Source organism: Mercenaria mercenaria, chromosome 4 (genome assembly GCF_021730395.1).
Source record: "Mercenaria mercenaria strain notata chromosome 4, MADL_Memer_1, whole genome shotgun sequence".
Taxonomy (NCBI): Eukaryota; Metazoa; Mollusca; class Bivalvia; order Venerida; family Veneridae; genus Mercenaria; species Mercenaria mercenaria.
Window position 1 is genome coordinate 63803291 of NC_069364.1, and position 17474 is coordinate 63820764.

The 17474-nt window shown below is 35.6% G+C and overlaps 1 protein-coding gene across 2 annotated transcripts in view; it reads left to right on the forward strand.

The window, feature by feature from the left end:
* The window catches only part of LOC123551946 (uncharacterized), a 63980-nt gene that overhangs the window by 39461 nt on the left and 7045 nt on the right, over window positions 1-17474 (forward strand). The window contains exons 1-4 of one of the 2 annotated variants that reach the window (XM_045341263.2): window positions 5763-7144; window positions 8432-8555; window positions 14186-14344; window positions 16335-16478. In XM_045341263.2, the coding sequence (XP_045197198.2) occupies window positions 7085-7144; window positions 8432-8555; window positions 14186-14344; window positions 16335-16478 (487 nt within the window). In that variant the 5' untranslated portion in view covers window positions 5763-7084. Of the gene's footprint in view, window positions 1-5762; window positions 7145-8431; window positions 8556-14185; window positions 14345-16334; window positions 16479-17474 lie in introns of those variants that run through there. The other variant, XM_045341262.2, reaches the window with a different exon arrangement.

Consider the following 17474-nt stretch of genomic DNA (forward strand, 5'->3'; position numbering starts at 1 on the left):
TGTGAAATTTCTTTTAACCACAATTCTAAATGTATTTCATAAAATGTTTCAGATTCTATATTTTAAAGGTCAGTTACTTTAATTTTGTAGGTTTTTTTGTATTATAAGTTGCCTGTTGTTCGTTTCATTTGTTAGAATTGCATGATGTTTTTAATGAACACAAACTTTTCCTTATGAATCTGTCTGATGGGAAATGTTATATTATGTAAATCAAACAGAGAAACCTTAGTCATGTATCTTTGTAAGAAACATCTGGAAAAATATTGAACAGAAACCGTAAATAATACGTCGGGTGCCCTTCCGACTGAGCTAACCTTCTGTCTGACTCTTTACGTGACCAAGTCCGTACCATGACATATGATTTCTCTCAAACCACGAGGGCGTAGCCGCGATGTGGTTGTCTTAAGAATTGTAAATATGAAAAAAAACAGGCTAAATATAGATTTTTTAAACTTATACTTTCACATACAAAATGTTGTTAAGTAAGGCTCTGATTGGCTAGCGGAAGGGTCGTCAGAACGAGGCTATCAATAGCACGTCTTCAGATCAAGTGTGCGTAGTGTTCATTGGAGATGTACTTTAATCAGATTGGATTACCAAAACAAAGCCTGCTGTGTTTTATTCAGGTGTGCTAAGGGAAATAATTATATATTACCTGATCTGATTTTGTAGTACAAGTTGTTCCCCTTAGTAAAAAAAGAGTGAATTTTGAAGGTTTCTCACAGCCTTGATCTTTATGTTGGCAGGGACAAAATTTTATGAGGTATAAATTGAAATTTTATCTATTAGGGAATGTTTGCCAGTAGCCAGTTTGGTACTGACATGATGTAAGGGGTAAACCTGATATAACACAAGCACCATTTCCTCATGAAAATCTGGCTGTAAATACTTAGAAATCTGCTGGTTGTAACATCAGTACCCTTCCCAGGCTGTCCATCTTTTAGCAGAGACCACCTGTTCAGCATGAGGATATAAAAGTTTTAATGCTGCCATGAAGAGGGAGGTATACTCATGATTGTAGACTTTCAATTACTTCAAAGTTAATTGGCAAGGAACATAATCTTGATTTTATTTCAGGAAGTAAAGATAATATAGATTACTCTGTATTTGAGTGAAAGTTTAAGTATCCTGTTTTGATGCCTGGGAAATGAGATTTGTTCTCATTTTGACTTACTCTTCCTTATCTTTATGTGGAGAATTTGTACCAGACTTTACAGGAAGACCTTGAATTTACAAGAGGTTCAACTCATGTTGCAACCAGTGTGCTTGAAATGATATTGTAATTGCATTTTAATCTCTGTACTTACAGTTTCTGTGATTACATACTCAGGAAGGTGTGTGCAGGCAATTCACTTATAATGACCTTGTGATAAGAAACCTGTTCCTGATTCATACAAGACTTCTGTTTGTCCATTATATATTTCTTATGCAGCTTCACTTCTGACTTTGCCACATTCATTGCTATAAACAAGTTTGTCCAGTGTTGATATTTAAGGCACACTGGTGGGAGAATGTTAGGAATTTTTCAGTCTCTGGATATATCATAGAAGCTTCTTCTAACCTACTCAAATAGACACTTTCCTTAGTGCAACTTGAACATAATAAAAGCGCTTACTCGACAGGGACTTGAACCAGATCTGAGGTCTTAACCTTATAGGGACTTGTAAGACAGTGTTTATAATTATATCATCATGATAGATGTTTAAAAAAGCTTGGAAGTCAGATGCTACTTTTTGGTTGTTGTGTCAGCATAATAGTATGCAAATGACTTATATAAAATGTGTTTTATTGTATACTGTGAAATCATTTTATTCTGTGGCCATGAAATTTTGTGACTGAGCACGAATGAGTAAGTTCATGGGGATATGAATTCACTGATTTCTTTTACTTTTAAAGATAAAATGAATGTGAATTTTATACATTTTTATCACATGTTTGACGTCGCGGGAGTGTAATAAAGCCATTGAATAAAAATGATAATACACTAGTGTAATAAAGCTTTGACGTCGACGTCATTTATAGTATAGGAGACGTTGGTCAAATTGATTTGTTTGGTAAAAGAAAGTCAAATTTTTTTAATGTTTCGACAAGAAAGGCTAACATGTGATAAAAAGAATATTACATTTGTGACTTTCCATATTGAATTTATTAAACTCGTTGAATAAAATTAATAAAATGCTCCGCACACCCTCGCATTTTATTATTTTATTCAACTCGTTTAATAAATTCAATATGAAAAGACACTCATGTAATATCCTCTATGTCTGATCTAATTTGTTGGGTAGACACAACCATGAAAACTGCGAAAAGTGAATCCCCTACAAATAAATACATATGATTTCACAGTGTGCTGCAGTTAAACAATGCAATGCTAATTTGGATGGAAATGAGTTCATGAAGTTGTAAATTTATGAAAATGCTTTGACAGTTTGAACAATGAAGAATTATAAGTCTGCATTCTGTTATGAAACTGTCTTTGTTTTGAATTATTTGACAGTTTTCAGCTCATTCATTTATAGATGATGTGTTAGGAAGATGAAGCTAGTTGGTAAAGGGTAAAGCTCCATGAAGGACTCTGGATTAACAGCCAAATGTATTATGGAATATAGTTTGGTTTTATAGTAGTTTTCATCTTGTTTGGATGCTTCCCCACTTTCAGCCAATATCATTGACACGGTACCACTGTCCTGTTAAAATTGATATCAGAAGATAGCAGACTGTTGTTCTCTACCTGTTGGTCAAGAGACAGCAGTGACCTGTTGACCAAGAGACAGTGAACTGTTGTTCTCTACCTGCTGGTCAAGAGACAGTGACCTGTTGACCAAGACACAGTGAACTGTTATTCTCTACCTGTTGGTAGACTATCCTGTTGTTCTCTATCTGGTGGTCAAAAGACTATCTGTTGGTCAATAGACTCTATCCTGTTGTTCTTTCTATTGGACAGGAGTCTATATCATGTTGTTCTCTATCTGTTGGTCAATAGACTCTATCCTGTTGTTCTCTCTATAAGAGACTATATCCTGTTGTTATCTATCTGTTGCTCAAACCACTCTGTCCTGTTGCTCTCTCTCTGTTGGTCAAGAGACTTTGTCCTGTTGTTTTCTCTCCCTGTTGGTCAAGACTCTATCCTGTTGTTTTCTCTGTTGGTCAAGAGACAGTGGCCTGTTTTTCTCTGTCATTTGGTCAAGAGACAGTGCCCTGTTGTTCTCAAGAGGCAATACCCTCTTATTCTCTATCTGTTGGTCAAAGGACAATGACCTCTTGTTCTAAATGTGTGGGTTAAGAGACAGTGGCCTGTTGTTCTCTATCTGTTGGTCAAGAGAGAGTGGTCATTTGGTGAAGAGACAGCGGCCAGTAAAATGTTCTCTCTCTGCTGGTCAAGAGACAGTGACCTGTTGTTCTGTATCTGTTGGTTCAGAGACAGTGTATGACCTGTTGTTCTGTATCTGTTAGTTAAGAGACAGTGCATGACCTGTTCTGTATCTGTTGGTTAAGAGACAGTGCATGACCTGTTGTTCTCTATCTGTTGGTCAAGAGACAGTGCATGACCTGTTGTTCTCTATCTGTTGGTCAAGAGACAGTGCATGACCAGTTGTTCTCTATCTGTTGGTCAAGAGACAGTGCATGACCTGTTGTTCTGTATCTGTTGGTTCAGAGACAGTGCATGACCTGTTGTTCTGTATCTGTTGGTTCAGAGACAGTGCATGACCTGTTGTTCTGTATCTGTTGGTCAAGAGACAGTGCATGACCTATTGTTCTGTATCTGTTGGTTAAAGGACAGTAACCTGTATGTCAGTGATGTGATCTCTATAAAATCTGTACAGAGATACCGATATATCTACTTATTCAATGGTCAACAAGTCATTTTGTAACTATGTGAGATATTGGTATACCCCTTATATTCTGTCACCAAAAAATGGCAATTATTAACAATTAGTTGTTCTGTTTTGTGGTATTATAAATGAATGGAATGAGGAAGGTGGAGTCAGAAATATAATAACGATAATTAAAGATAATGGAAACTTCGGTAATGTTGTGGAAGCTTTGTGATCGACCTTTACAATGATCTCTAACAGCAAAAACATTCAATCATGAAAATAGCTTTTAGACAAATCTCATGTGACTTTCACTGAGGGAATACATTTTCTGATCTACTTACCAAATGAGTTTGACCTATGTTACCTTTAGAAGAATGCCAGACGGCTTTCTAAATAATGGCCTGTCAAGCGGAGTCCATTATTTTCTCCAAGACAAACTGTCTGCTACACTATATTGTTTATTGGTCAGTTTTAACTGTTTGCAGCTTGTGTAGAAACAGTTTTAATAAGCAACAGAAACATTAGCGGTCTATTTTGAGTGATTTTCACTGTATATATAGAAATTAGGAAGTTGCTATTTTCAAACTGTTGAGTTTAAGGTTGAGTGCTATAATAGATAATTGTGAAGTTATCATTTTTTTAAATGTACTCAGTGACCCAGGATGTAGTTGTAAACATTGTTGGTCATCTACAGGTTACTTTGTTTTCCTAAGTGTTACTGGAAGGGACAGTTTGCAGCATGCATTTTATTGTGTGACCAGGAATTTCTAAAAAATAATATCTGGAATTATATGGAATGAAAATATTACTTATGAATATTTTTTATTTGTTGATGGCACTGTTTGAAAATGAATAGTAATACCTGTCTTCATCCATATTGTTATAATTTCTTTACTTTGACACAATGAAAGATAGATAATATGGTGACTTCCCTGAGCTTTGATGTTGGAGAAAACCTCAGGACTGTCCCCTCAAGGTATTTTTTAGGCATGGTGAGAGAAGGGGATGGAGTAGGATGGGTTTACCCTGGGTAGAATCATGGAACTTAGGTAGGCCAGATGGCCCCTATTAAAGTTTCATCAAGTGCTAACATACTGAAATAAAATGTTGTAATAAGTTACCATAGTGAAATGAGAAGATCTGTCTGGAAATCAGTTAATTAGTCTGGAAACTTAATTAATTTCCCTAATCAAAGTATGCACAGATTGTTGCAGAAATGTTATATCCATTGATTAACTGAAATTTTCTGTTAGAATTGTCTGGCAACCAGTCATTGATTTCATTATGCAATAACTGTGTCTTAATTGATTCACAGGATGTTACAGTTTTAAATGCTTTGCTTTGAAATTGGAGTGTTTGCTTAATGCACATTTTCTGTATGATTATTCTTAATTGTTAATAAATGGGTTAAAAGGCTTTTATATCATTAGCTATCCAAAAAGGCCCCTCTCAGTATTGACTGTCATCAACTTTATTATATTACAAAATATTTTAATATACCCCCAGATACAAAAGTATATGCAGACTTATAATGTTGAAGATGCACATGTCTGTTTGTATGTCCAAGGGTCCATATGTTAACCATATTTAATACAGTCTTAAACTTTGTTCTCTCAAACTGTCATGGCTCAAACACCTTCCTTTACTCAAACTCAACTCCCATATCTCTGGTATGAGGTTATCTAACAGTATTGAGTACTGAATTTATTGGAAAACATAGCAGTAATAACCCATATTTGAGACGAGGCGAATACAATAAGTATTATTTTACTTGTATGCTTTATTATGATTATTTTGAATTGGTAAAAAATAATTTTTGCCTCATTTTTTTTCGTATATTCTTAATTAACGTACTTAACGTGCTTAAAGGTCATAAATCTACAATGTTTCTGTGGTAAACCCAAACTTAAAAATACAGAGCTGCTACCAGTGGCTCAAACAAATTTTTGATGGGTCTTGCGAGTTCAAGTTGTCAAAGTTTGTCTGTACATCAGTGGTAGAATTTTCAGTTATTGACCTCATCAAGATAAAATGCTTGTCACTAGGTCCAAGGTCAAGGTCACACTTGGAGGTCAAAGGTCATGATCACAACATGTTACCTTACAGTGAATGTATCAAAGCTTCATCTGTTAATCAGCTTCTGTGATAGCTCTGGTTTCATCAAGGAATTATCTCAAGTTCTTTTGGGAGACCTGAAAGTTTATTATGTTTGTTTGGCCTAACAACATTGATTGACATTATGATGCTGAGATTTTTAAATTGAATATTAGGAGATTTTAACTCAATATTGACAGATCTCAGTTAATTATGTACCTTACTGAAAGCAAAACAACTTTAATGGATTGCAAGTTTATATTGGAGAGATTTTAGCAACAGATTGTTGTTGATTTCATCTGGAGATATCAGGGGCCATTAAATGCTTGCAGCACATTGCCAGGTATGATAACAACAGTGATATCACATGGTATCATATGGTATAACAGGCATAATGAAGGGGGGAACAAGGCGTCTGCTGCAGGCGATGTAACACCTCAGTGAAAGGGAGATTGTCACTGGAGCATGTAGAAATATGGCTAATTATTTATCACCAAGATGCCAGCTAATTTGGAAAATTAAAACATGATAACGTGCAGTGGGGACATACATTTTAGGTTTTTAGTGCAGATGATTCTTTTAGAGTTTTTCTTATAGCTATTCATATTGTTTTGGATTACATATTGTGCAAAGTGTTGTGTGGATGACAGCTTGAATTTAAAAAAAGGATGAAATTAGAGCCTCTTTTTGACTTGAAATAATGTGTGTTAATGAATAAAATTGATTTTGTATTAAGTATGTTCTACTGAGTTGTGATCATATTATAACTTGTATTGACTTAAACATTTAACAGAATACTAGAGCTGTGAATGAGTTAGAATAAACCTGCTAATTAGCATAAATTGAATAAAATTTAGGCATTTAATGACAACTGTTTTAATTTGCTTGAAGATTTAGAATAAATTACCTATCAGATCATGAAACATGCATATTTTATAAGCAGTGTATGCATTTTGTGTTTCCTCCTCGTGGATAACAAATGTGAATTGTGAATTTTTGCAAATAGAAAAATTAAAAAAAAGTGGTCCATGGAAATTATATTGACGGCTTCAGTAGAAATCATTCTGAAATGTGATTCTGTTTGAGAGAAAGTGGCTTTTGAATATTTTGTGATTTTATTGTAAAATGTAATTCTGAGATGTTAAGAAAATAGGAGAACAGTTAGAGCAGTTATGATTGGTTGGGGTAGTTTTATGAATGGAGACTGGATCCTGAGATTGATCTTATCACTGGTAGGTAGTTTATTACTACGTCAATATTTTGATTACTCTCAATTAAGGCTTACCTTCTGGAAATTAGCTTGAATTAGTGGAGTAATTAATGCAATCATAACACTGTTAGATGTTGTTAAATAATGATAAACATGTTGTTACTGTTACCTGTCGTATGTTTTGAGGATTATTTTCATAAAGATAGTGAAATCAGCCATTATTCTGACCGTTCTCTGTTTCAGAATTGGTTCTATAAACTTGCTAACTACAGGCTTTCAGCTTACATGAGCACAATCATATACATGTATATAAATTCTGTCAAAAATATGGCTTTTATTTCACAAGTAAATATGAATGGGCAGAAAAGTCTGTATTGTACCTTTTGTATTGTATGTTACTGGACTACTAAATAATATGCATGATCTGACACGGTTCGATCTGTACAGTACACGGTTCTGTTAAAGGAGTACATACTTCAGTTCTCTGAAAACGGGAGTGTCTTCCAAGAATCATTACTCAGTTTCTGATGAAAACATTGTTGGCATTTAAACTTATATCTTATTACTTGAATGAACCTGTAGACTTATAATATCTTTCATCCTTGATTTCTGTTTTCGAATGGATTTAACAAGATAAATTTTGTTTTTTTCTTGGCAAATGATGCTGTGTGTTTTTGCTGTTTTGATAAATTAAAAAAGGCAGTCGCTGAGTGCTATAGTAATACAGGTACAAAAAATGCAGTGAAAACTTTAATGTTCTTTTTGGGTCCTTTTTGGCTGAGTGGTCTGGGAGATGACTGAGTATATGAATCACATGTCCCTGGTACAGGTTTAAAATGTCATGGTGCAGAACTCTTCACGTCAGGAAGGCTTAGTGCTCATTGCTCATGTCTGAAACAGTTTTAGGAGGGGCAAAGATAGAAAAGTGGCCATGTGGTTTAGAAAAACTAAAAAAGAGCATATTTCTTTATTTTCCTGTATTGTTTTCTATCCATTTTATATATACATTCAGATTGAGATTATTTTATTATTTTTTTTCTGTTTTGAAATTAATAGCTTAGACTGTTGCTCTTCCTCTCACCCCAGTGATGTAGCCACTTGAATAACAGAAGCAGACCCTTTACAGGCTTTTGCAAAAACTTTTTGTTCTTAATTTATGAAGTCGTAAAAACACCAAGGCAGCTGCTGGGTATTGCCTATATGTAGCTGCCTTCGGCTTCGCCTGAGGCTTTCCCATCCTCCCCCCTGAAATCATCTTGAAATTCATATTACATATTGGTAGACCACTTTTTTTAATTTATATTTTCAGGTGATATTAGAGGCGTGTCAGGATAGACAGCAGTGCCATCTAGTGGCCAGTACAAAAACATTCCAGCAAGATCCATGTCCTGGAACCAGGAAATACCTCGAAGTTTCTTACAAGTGTAAACCAAGTACGTTAACCCTTCTTTCTTTAGTTGAGTCTGGTAAGAATTCAAACTGTTATTAGGCAGTTCAACTACAACTGTTAAAGGAAGTCCATATATATAAATATACAGTGCTCCCTCTCTACAACAGCCTTAGGGAGACAGAAAATTTGGTTGTTGTTCAGAGGGACATTTAGCATATTTTGGAGTAGAAAGCGTTGTTGCAAGGAGGGAATTGTTGTTCAGAGCGCCGCTGAAGAGAGGGAACACTGTATAACCCATTCAGCATCAATCCAGTCAAGGGCAGTTTTGGGTTGAACCTAAAACCTCCATTTCTTCAGATAAAAGTATACCTGACAGCATATAATAAATTTATTTTTTTATTACTTCCCTTCAAGGGGTAGAGAGTTCAATCATCTATATCAGGCATTTCCTGTGATTTTCTTTCATTCTTAATTATGATAACAAATAATCAGATGGTAGGAATAGTCTTGCAATATATTGTTACCACTGCACACCTTTATCAGGTAAAAACATCTCTGTAATTACTGTGGTAGATTATAATCAGGGAAGTTATCACTGAAACACCCACAACATTATCTCACATCTTTCCACCCAATCTTTAAACTTCATAGCATTTTTTTGTTAATTAACCTGATTTTTAGAGTTTTATATCTCAAATGCATTGATGAAGATGTAAGATAAATGACAGATTTTTGTAGACATTGCAAGAATTAAAACACAGTAATAACATAATTTTTAGCTTGACTTTTCGAAGAAAAAGTAGAGCTATTGTACTCGCGTCGGCGTCGTGTCGCTGTTGGTTAAAGTTTTTGATAATGTCAAATATCTCTGTTACTATCAAAGCTATTGACTTGAAACTTAAAATTGTTATTTACTATCAAAGTCTACACCAGTAGAAACAATCCCCATAACTCTGATTTGAATTTTGACAGAATTATGCCTCTTTTTAACTAAGAATTTTTGGTTAAAGTTTTTGATAAAGTCAAATATCTCTGTTACTATCAAAGCTATTGGCTTGAAACTTAAAATAGTTATTTACTATCAAAGTCTACACCAGGAGAAACAATCTCCATAACTCTGATTTGAATTTTGACAGAATTATGCCCCTTTTTAACTTAGAATTTTTTGTTAAAATTTTTGATAAAGTCAGATATCTCTGTTACTATTAAAGCTTTTGACTTGAAAATCAAAGTAGTTATTTACTATCAAAATCTACACCAGGAGACATAATTCCCATAACTCTGATTTGAATTTTGACAGAATTATGCCCCTCTTTAACTTAGAATTTTTGGTTAACATTTTTGATAAAGTCAAATATCTGTTACTATCAAAGCTTTTGACTTGAAACTTAAAATACTTGTTTACCATCAAAGTCTACACCAGGAGAAACAATCCTCATAACTCTGATTTGAATTTTGACAGAATTATGTCCCTTTTTATGCCCCCGAAGGGAGGCATATTAGTTTTCAACTGTCCGTCTGTTCGTTCGTTAGTTAGTTAGTTAGTTAGTTCGTTAGTCACAACGTTAACTTTTTGCATGAAGGCACTTTACTCGCGAACCACTGCACCCAGGACCTTCAAACTTCACTTTCTGATAGTACTTATTGAGTATACCACCCCTAATGACTTTGGGGTCACCAGGTCAAAGGTCAAGGTCACAGGGGCCAACGTTAACTTTTTGCATGAAGGCACTTTACTCGCGAACCACTGCACCCAGGACCTTCAAACTTCACATGCTGATAGTACTTATTGAGTACCACCTCTACTGACTTTGGGGTCACCAGGTCAAAGGTCAAGGTCACAGGGGCCAACGTTAACTTTTTGCATGAAGGCACTTTACTCGGGAACCACTGCACCCAGGACCTTCAAACTTCACTTGGTGATAGTACTTATTGAGTACACCACCCCTACTGACTTTGGGGTCACCAGGTCAAAGGTCAAAGTCACAGGGGCCAACGTTAACTTTTTGCATGAAGGCACTTTACTCGCGAACCACTGCACCCAGGACCTTCAGATAGTACTTATTGAGTACACCACTCCTACTGACTTTGGGGTCACCAGGTCAAAGGTCAAGGTCACAGAGGCCAACATTAACTTTCTGCATGAAGGCACTTTACTCGCGAACCACTTCACCCAGGACCTTCAAACTTTACATGCTGATAGTACTTTTTGAGTACACCAACCCTACTGACTTTGGGGTTACCAGGTCAAAGGTCAAGGTCACAGGGGCCAACGTTAACGTTTTGCATGAAGGCACTTTACATGCGAACCACTTCACCCAGGACCTTCAGACTTTACATGCTGATAGTACTTATTGAGTGCACCACCCCTACTGACTTTGGGGTCACCAGGTCAAAGGTCAAGGTGCTGCCGGGGCATTTGTCACCATTAGTGACAGCTCTTGTTAACTTAGAATTTTTTGTTAAAATTTTTGATAAAGTCAAATATCTCTGTTACTATTAAAGCTTTTGACTTGAAACTCAAAATAGTTATTTACTATCAAAGTCTACACCAGGAGACACAATTCCCATAACTCTGATTTGAATTTTGACAGAGTTATGTCCCTTTTTAACTTGGATTTTTTTTTAATGGCAAAGCTCTAATTCAGAGTCAATCACTGAGAAAAGTTGAGCGCGCTGTCTTACGGACAGCTCTTGTTCTTATCCCAGTTTGTTTGTTTTGGGTTTAATGCCATTTTTCAACAATATTTCAGTTATGTAATGGCATGCAGTTAACCTAACCAGTGTTCCTAGTACAAACCTGTGCTCTGAAAATAACTTCCAACTTCTCCACATGAATCAGAGGTGGAACACTGTGGTTTTCTGCCCCATCGGTTCTGTGGCCTTTGAAATTGATTGACAGCTTAAGACAAGTTGAATTGTTGCTAGTCTAGGACAGAAAGAAAAGTGTCAGTTTTTGTTAAGTTATGTTTGGAACATAAACTTGAGTGAGGTAATTGATATCTGCTAAACAGATGAAGTTTGGGTAGAATCTGATAAATTGTAAAATACGTGCAGCAGCACATGCACATGCTGATGATGAGAAGTCTGTGCTGAAATGAATCTTTCAACATGGATTTTCATCCATCTAAATAGTAATCTTTTATATTATTGCAGACCTGTTAAAAATGTAAACTGTATACCAGCTGTATAAACAAATTACTTGAGAATCAATGAATGATTAATGTGATGGGATTTTAATAGGTTTGGCAAGAAAATTGTTGCCTACCAGGAAATTTTGTTGAATAAATTTATATGACATTAACAGGTATTAAACTGAAGTCTCTAATTAACAAAGTTTTGTGGCATTTCTGATCAGGAAAAGGCAGAAATAATGATATTCGAAAATGTAGCATTATTAACAGTACCTCTTCATTGATCATAACCAAATCAATGAAATTCAGATAATATCATAACCAAATCAATGAAATTCAGATAATATCATAACCAAATCAAAGAAATTAGGATAATACTTTCAGTTGATAATGCAGCAGTCTGAATAATAAAGCACTACTCCCACTGTTGCAGTCAATGCCATAAAGGGAGGTAATAGAAAATAATGGATTTAGTAATTATAACTAATTGCTATGTTAATAAAATTTTATAACAAATACATGAGAAATAGGGTATAACAAGAACTATTATTACATACTTGTTGCTATTCTCCATTAAGTTACAATGGTACCAGAAACTTCAATATTTTTCCATACACTCTGTTTCCAGATGGTGACTCACAGTTGCATTCAAATTAAGAAAAAATGTTATTCACATTTCATAGAAGTGTTTTTGCAACAACTGTCACATAATCATGCAAGAGGGCCATTTTTGTAATGACAGTTTTCCTGGTGACAGAAAGGGAATTGCTGTTTTCGTCTCTGGGGACGACACATTTTGTCTTGTACTCATTTTAGCAGACTCTTCATTACCTCTATATTGCTTTTGTCCTCTCTGGAGACACTGGGGACAACACATTTTTGTCTGGTTCTCATTTTACCAGACTATTCATTACCTCTATATTGTTGATAAATTAGATTGACTTCTATCCCTGTAGGGTTCCTCTGTGACCAGTCCTTCTGGATATGTCTGTGATGTAAAAATCTATAAGAATTACTTAACCAATGTCTGAACAAACTCTGTTCTATAAGTGCTGATACTTACAGATTTCAAACAGTTTCTCTCACATAAAGTATTGATACATGGCAGACATATCTCTGCATCAGTATTGATACTTAGCAGAGTTTCTGTAGGTACAACTGATTGTGTCTGGGCTGAATGATTTTTTTATCACATCTGTAAAAAGATTTCTTTTCCAGCTGTTTTCTGTCTTCTTTGTAGAAATATACAAGCAGTTACAAGAAGCTTATGTTACATGTTTAGTTTTAACAATCAAAATATATTATAGTTTGAATGGTATAGGAAAGTCAAGAACACGGGAACGATAGTTTTGATGGTGCCCGCCTTTGTGGTGTTCCATTTTTGTAAGAAACGTTTTATAAGAATGGCGTGTTATTGTTTGGGGAAGTGAGGGACTCAGTGCTTTTGGAATGAGATATATTGGTGAAATTTGGTTTGCAGGTACTGGTAGCTCATTTAGATAGACATATTGTCACCAAACTTGGTATGTAGATATCTTTTTAACCTTTAGCCTGCTGGCGGCAAGTGATTCAGCCTTTGCGACCAGTGCAGACCAAGATCAGCCTGCACATCCGTGCAGTCTGATCATGGTCTGCACTGTTCGCTATTCAGTCAGTACATTTTCAGTAAACACCCCTAGTAATTATAAATGGTATTGCCCAAATTGAATGATGGACCAGTCCATTATAGAAATTTAGCAGGCTAAGGGTTAATATAATAGTGAGAGAAAGGGACTGGATTGTGTTATCAGCTTATCCTCTGTTGGTAGCATTACGAACACTTGTATTCAAACATTGCAAATCTGGGTTAAGGGCATTGCCCCATTTCTTATTTACAGCAAAACATGGCTTGCTGATGGAGCATTGATGGTTTGTGCACATGGACTTACTCAAGAAAGTTGTATGGAAATATGTTATTTTGATATTTTCAATGTTTGAGTTGCTGGAATCTGGGGATATATCTTGAGCATTTTACACATCCCCTTACAGTTTTGAGTGAGCAGTGTTTTGCTGTATTTCATGTTATATTTATTCATTTTGTGCAGTAGCTCAAAAGTTATAGAACATCTTAACATAGAATGTAAGAAAATCAGATTATGGTCTGCATTTCACAGCTGCATTGGTTGTTTTAATTGTTTTCATTTGATTCAATCAACAGATGGTACCTTCACCATTGCAATATTAAAGCTTGAAAAAATGTAAGCAACATATTCTCATTAATTCTTTTATTTCTTGCTTACAGAGATATTTTAAATTGTTTGTCATTTCTTGACTACAGGGATGCAGTTGAACTTTGATAGCTTGACCTCTGATTATTAGAATACCACCCTTGCTCAAACTTAACATCGGGTCCCGGCAAAATTCTAGCTATATAATGTATATTGTGCCAGTGCTATAGAACTATTGATCTCAAACTAATTTTGCCTGTCCTGTTTGAGCAAACAAAGTCGGACTATATTTAATAAAACCCGAGAACTTAATGAATTGTTTCTTGTTTCAGGTGAATTTTCAAGCGAAACAGTTTGTGAAGGTGACCAGTTAGAACTACGATGTAGCAGGTCTACACGTATTGCAATATCATCTGGTCTGTTTGGTAGAACTCCTCAAGGAGACAAAAAATGTCCAGAATTGTTAAGAAATACGTCGGCTATAAAATCAAGTAAGTATTGGTCATGTTTCTTTGTTTTATTTGATTAACATGTTTGCTCCTAGTCTGGCTACTAGATAATCTTTTAAAAAAAATTATAATAATTTCTCTTATATATTTTGGCTGATCTTTCTTGGCTCTGATTAGTGTTTTGAGAAAAAAAGGGACATAATTATACAAAAATTTGAATAGCCTCAGGAGTTATCTCCTGTGAATAAAACAAATTGTCTGAACACAGACTAGCTAGCTCCTAGCAAGCTTCTTTCAGCTGTAATGTTGCAGGAAGACCTCTGGATACCCGTGTCGGCAAGTTCAGACACTGTTGGGTACATTGGTAGGACGCTTGAACTGATACAATCCAGCTAGATCATAGTTCTCTAATGTGAAAGTATTCTTTGGTTTGGTTAATGTTCTAACATAATTATGCTTTGATATAATGTAAAGATTCTGGAAGAAGTAAATACCAGTGACATTAACCATAATGGAGCGATGGTCTAGTGGTTTAGGTACTGGCTACTTAACTGAGATCACTGAAAACTTCCTCTTTTGGTGCCAGAGGACTCTAGCATGATTTTAGTAAGCCAGAATAAAATAACAGGAGTTTTTTTCTTGTCAGATATCTTGTTTGATATACCTCTAAACATCTTACCTTATATCTCCTAAACCCCTTGAAGGAATTTTATAAAACTTGGGTCAAATGATCACCTCATCAAGATGATGTGCAGAACCCATGAGTCAGCCATGCTGGCTCAAGTTCAAGGTCACAAACTTAGGGTGAAAGGTTTGAGCCTTCCATTTTGTGTCCACTCTGTATCTCCTAAACCCCTTGAAGGATTTTCATCAAACTTGGGTCAAATGATCACCTCATCAAGGCGATGTGCAGAACTTATGAGTCAGCCATGCCGGCTTAAGGTCAAGGTCACAACTGAGGGTCAAAGGTTTGAGCCTTCCATTTTGTGTCTGCTCTGTATGTCCTAATTCCCTTGAAGGATTCATATCAAACTTGGGTCAAATGATCACCTCATCAAGGCGATGTGCAGAACTCATGAGTCAGCCATGCTGGCTCAAGGTCAAGGTCACAACTGTAAGGTCAAAAGTTTTAGCCTTCCATTTCGTGTCCGCTCTATATCTCCTAAACCCTTTGAAGGAATTTTATAAAACTTGGGTCAAATGATCACCTCATCAAAACAATGTGCAGAACTTATGAGTCAGCCATGCCGGCTCAAGGTCAAGGTCACAACTTAGGGTCAAAGGTTTGAGCCTTCCATTTTGTATCCACTCTGTATCTCGTAAACCCCTTGAAGGATTTTCATCAAACTTGGGTCAAATGATCACCTCATCAAGAACTCATGAGTCAGCTGTGTCAACTCAAGGTCAAGTCACAACTCAAGGTCAAAGGTTTGAGCTCTGTATTTCCTAAACCCCTTGAAGGATTTTCATGAAACTTGGGTCAAATGATCTCCTCATCAAGACATTGTATAGAATTCATGAGTCAGCCATGTCAATTCAAGGTCAAGGTCAAAGGTGTACCCTTTCACTTTCCATAGCAATGGCAGGGGATTTAGCTGTCTTTCAGGCTGCCTTGTTAAGATTGGCTCACTCTTCACTCCAGTGGCATTAGCTAGGCCAAAAGAAATTTGATCTATGTTTAGTGTCCTATAGGACTAAGTAAGTTTAAGTTTCAAAAGTTATGAAAATTTAACAAATATCAGTGATAACAAATAAAATGTAATCACAATTCATTACAGAATACAGGTAACATCAGTTTTAAGTTAAATTTCAACTTATCAAGTAAATGTTACAGTTGCTCTAAGAATGCTTATATTTCTTACCTCTGTTATCAATATTTTTTTTCATGGGTGTATAAGAAATGAGGAAGTAACAGTAGATTTTGTTTATCAACAATTTGTTTGTTTCTTCCTGCCTTGTAGGTAGGTATTGAAAATTGTTCAAAGTATATTTTCGTTTGCATATTTTCACCAGTTGTTTTATTCGTTGCCAGCTTGCCAGTCAAAAGTTGTTGTAGAGGAGTTACTGCGGCAGTGTCATGGGAGGAAGAGATGTACCATAGAGGCGGAGGAATATGTGTTCGGAAATCCGTGTCCTCCTGGTGTCAATAAATACCTCAATATTATATATACCTGTGGTAAGATAAAAGTCTTGTTTAGTTCCAAAATCTGCTACAAAAGTGAAAGAAAAAGATACATATATTATGCCCTATATGGTTGCCTATGCCAAGTTCTGTGAAAAATCATTGATATTCAGTGAGGATTTGGTTGAAATAATCCTTGATACTAAATGAAAAAGAAAGTTCCCATCCATTTTATTTTTGAAATCCACAAATACATAGCCCCTAGAAATAGTCTAAATTTTGAGGCTAAAACCATAGAATTTCCTGTTCACAAAATAACAAATTTCATAGTATTTTTGAAATATCAAAATTTTGAGTTTAAAAACTGTTCATATTACCTGGCCAAATTCATTTTCTATAGAAGGAAATATGAAAATGAATTGGGTCTGGCAGGAAGTAGCTATATGTCATCTTCAGTTTAATGCATCATTAGAACAAACCTTCCTAAGCACTCTTTAATCTTTTGGCACCTGAGTTCACAAAGGTCAAATATCCCTGATAACAATAATTGGACTGGTACTAAAATATTTGTTTATTGTTGAACCAGTCTCTAATGAGCCATTAATATGTATAGTTAAGATAATTAATCTAGGGGTTAAAGTCATAAAAACGGGAGATTTAGGAGGGGACTGTTTTACATGCAGTCTACAGGTTTGATTTTTTTATTGTAAAATGGAAGTATTAATTGAAAGTCAAGAACCTTATAAATTTACTCACTGACAGATAGGAATGCAGAGTGGCTAGTTTTGTAGATACACATAATTGAGCCGCGCCATGAGAAAATCAACATAGTGCGTTTGCAACCAGCAATTGGATCCAGACTAGCCTGCATATCTGTGCAGTCTGGTAAGGATGCATACTGTTCGCTTTCAAAGCCTATTGCAATAAGAGAAACCTTTAGCGAATAGCATAGATCCTGACCAGACTGTGCAGATGCTCAGGCAGGTCTGGATCCATGCTGGTCGCAAACGCACTATGTTGGTTTTCCCATGGTGCGGCACATATTTACAG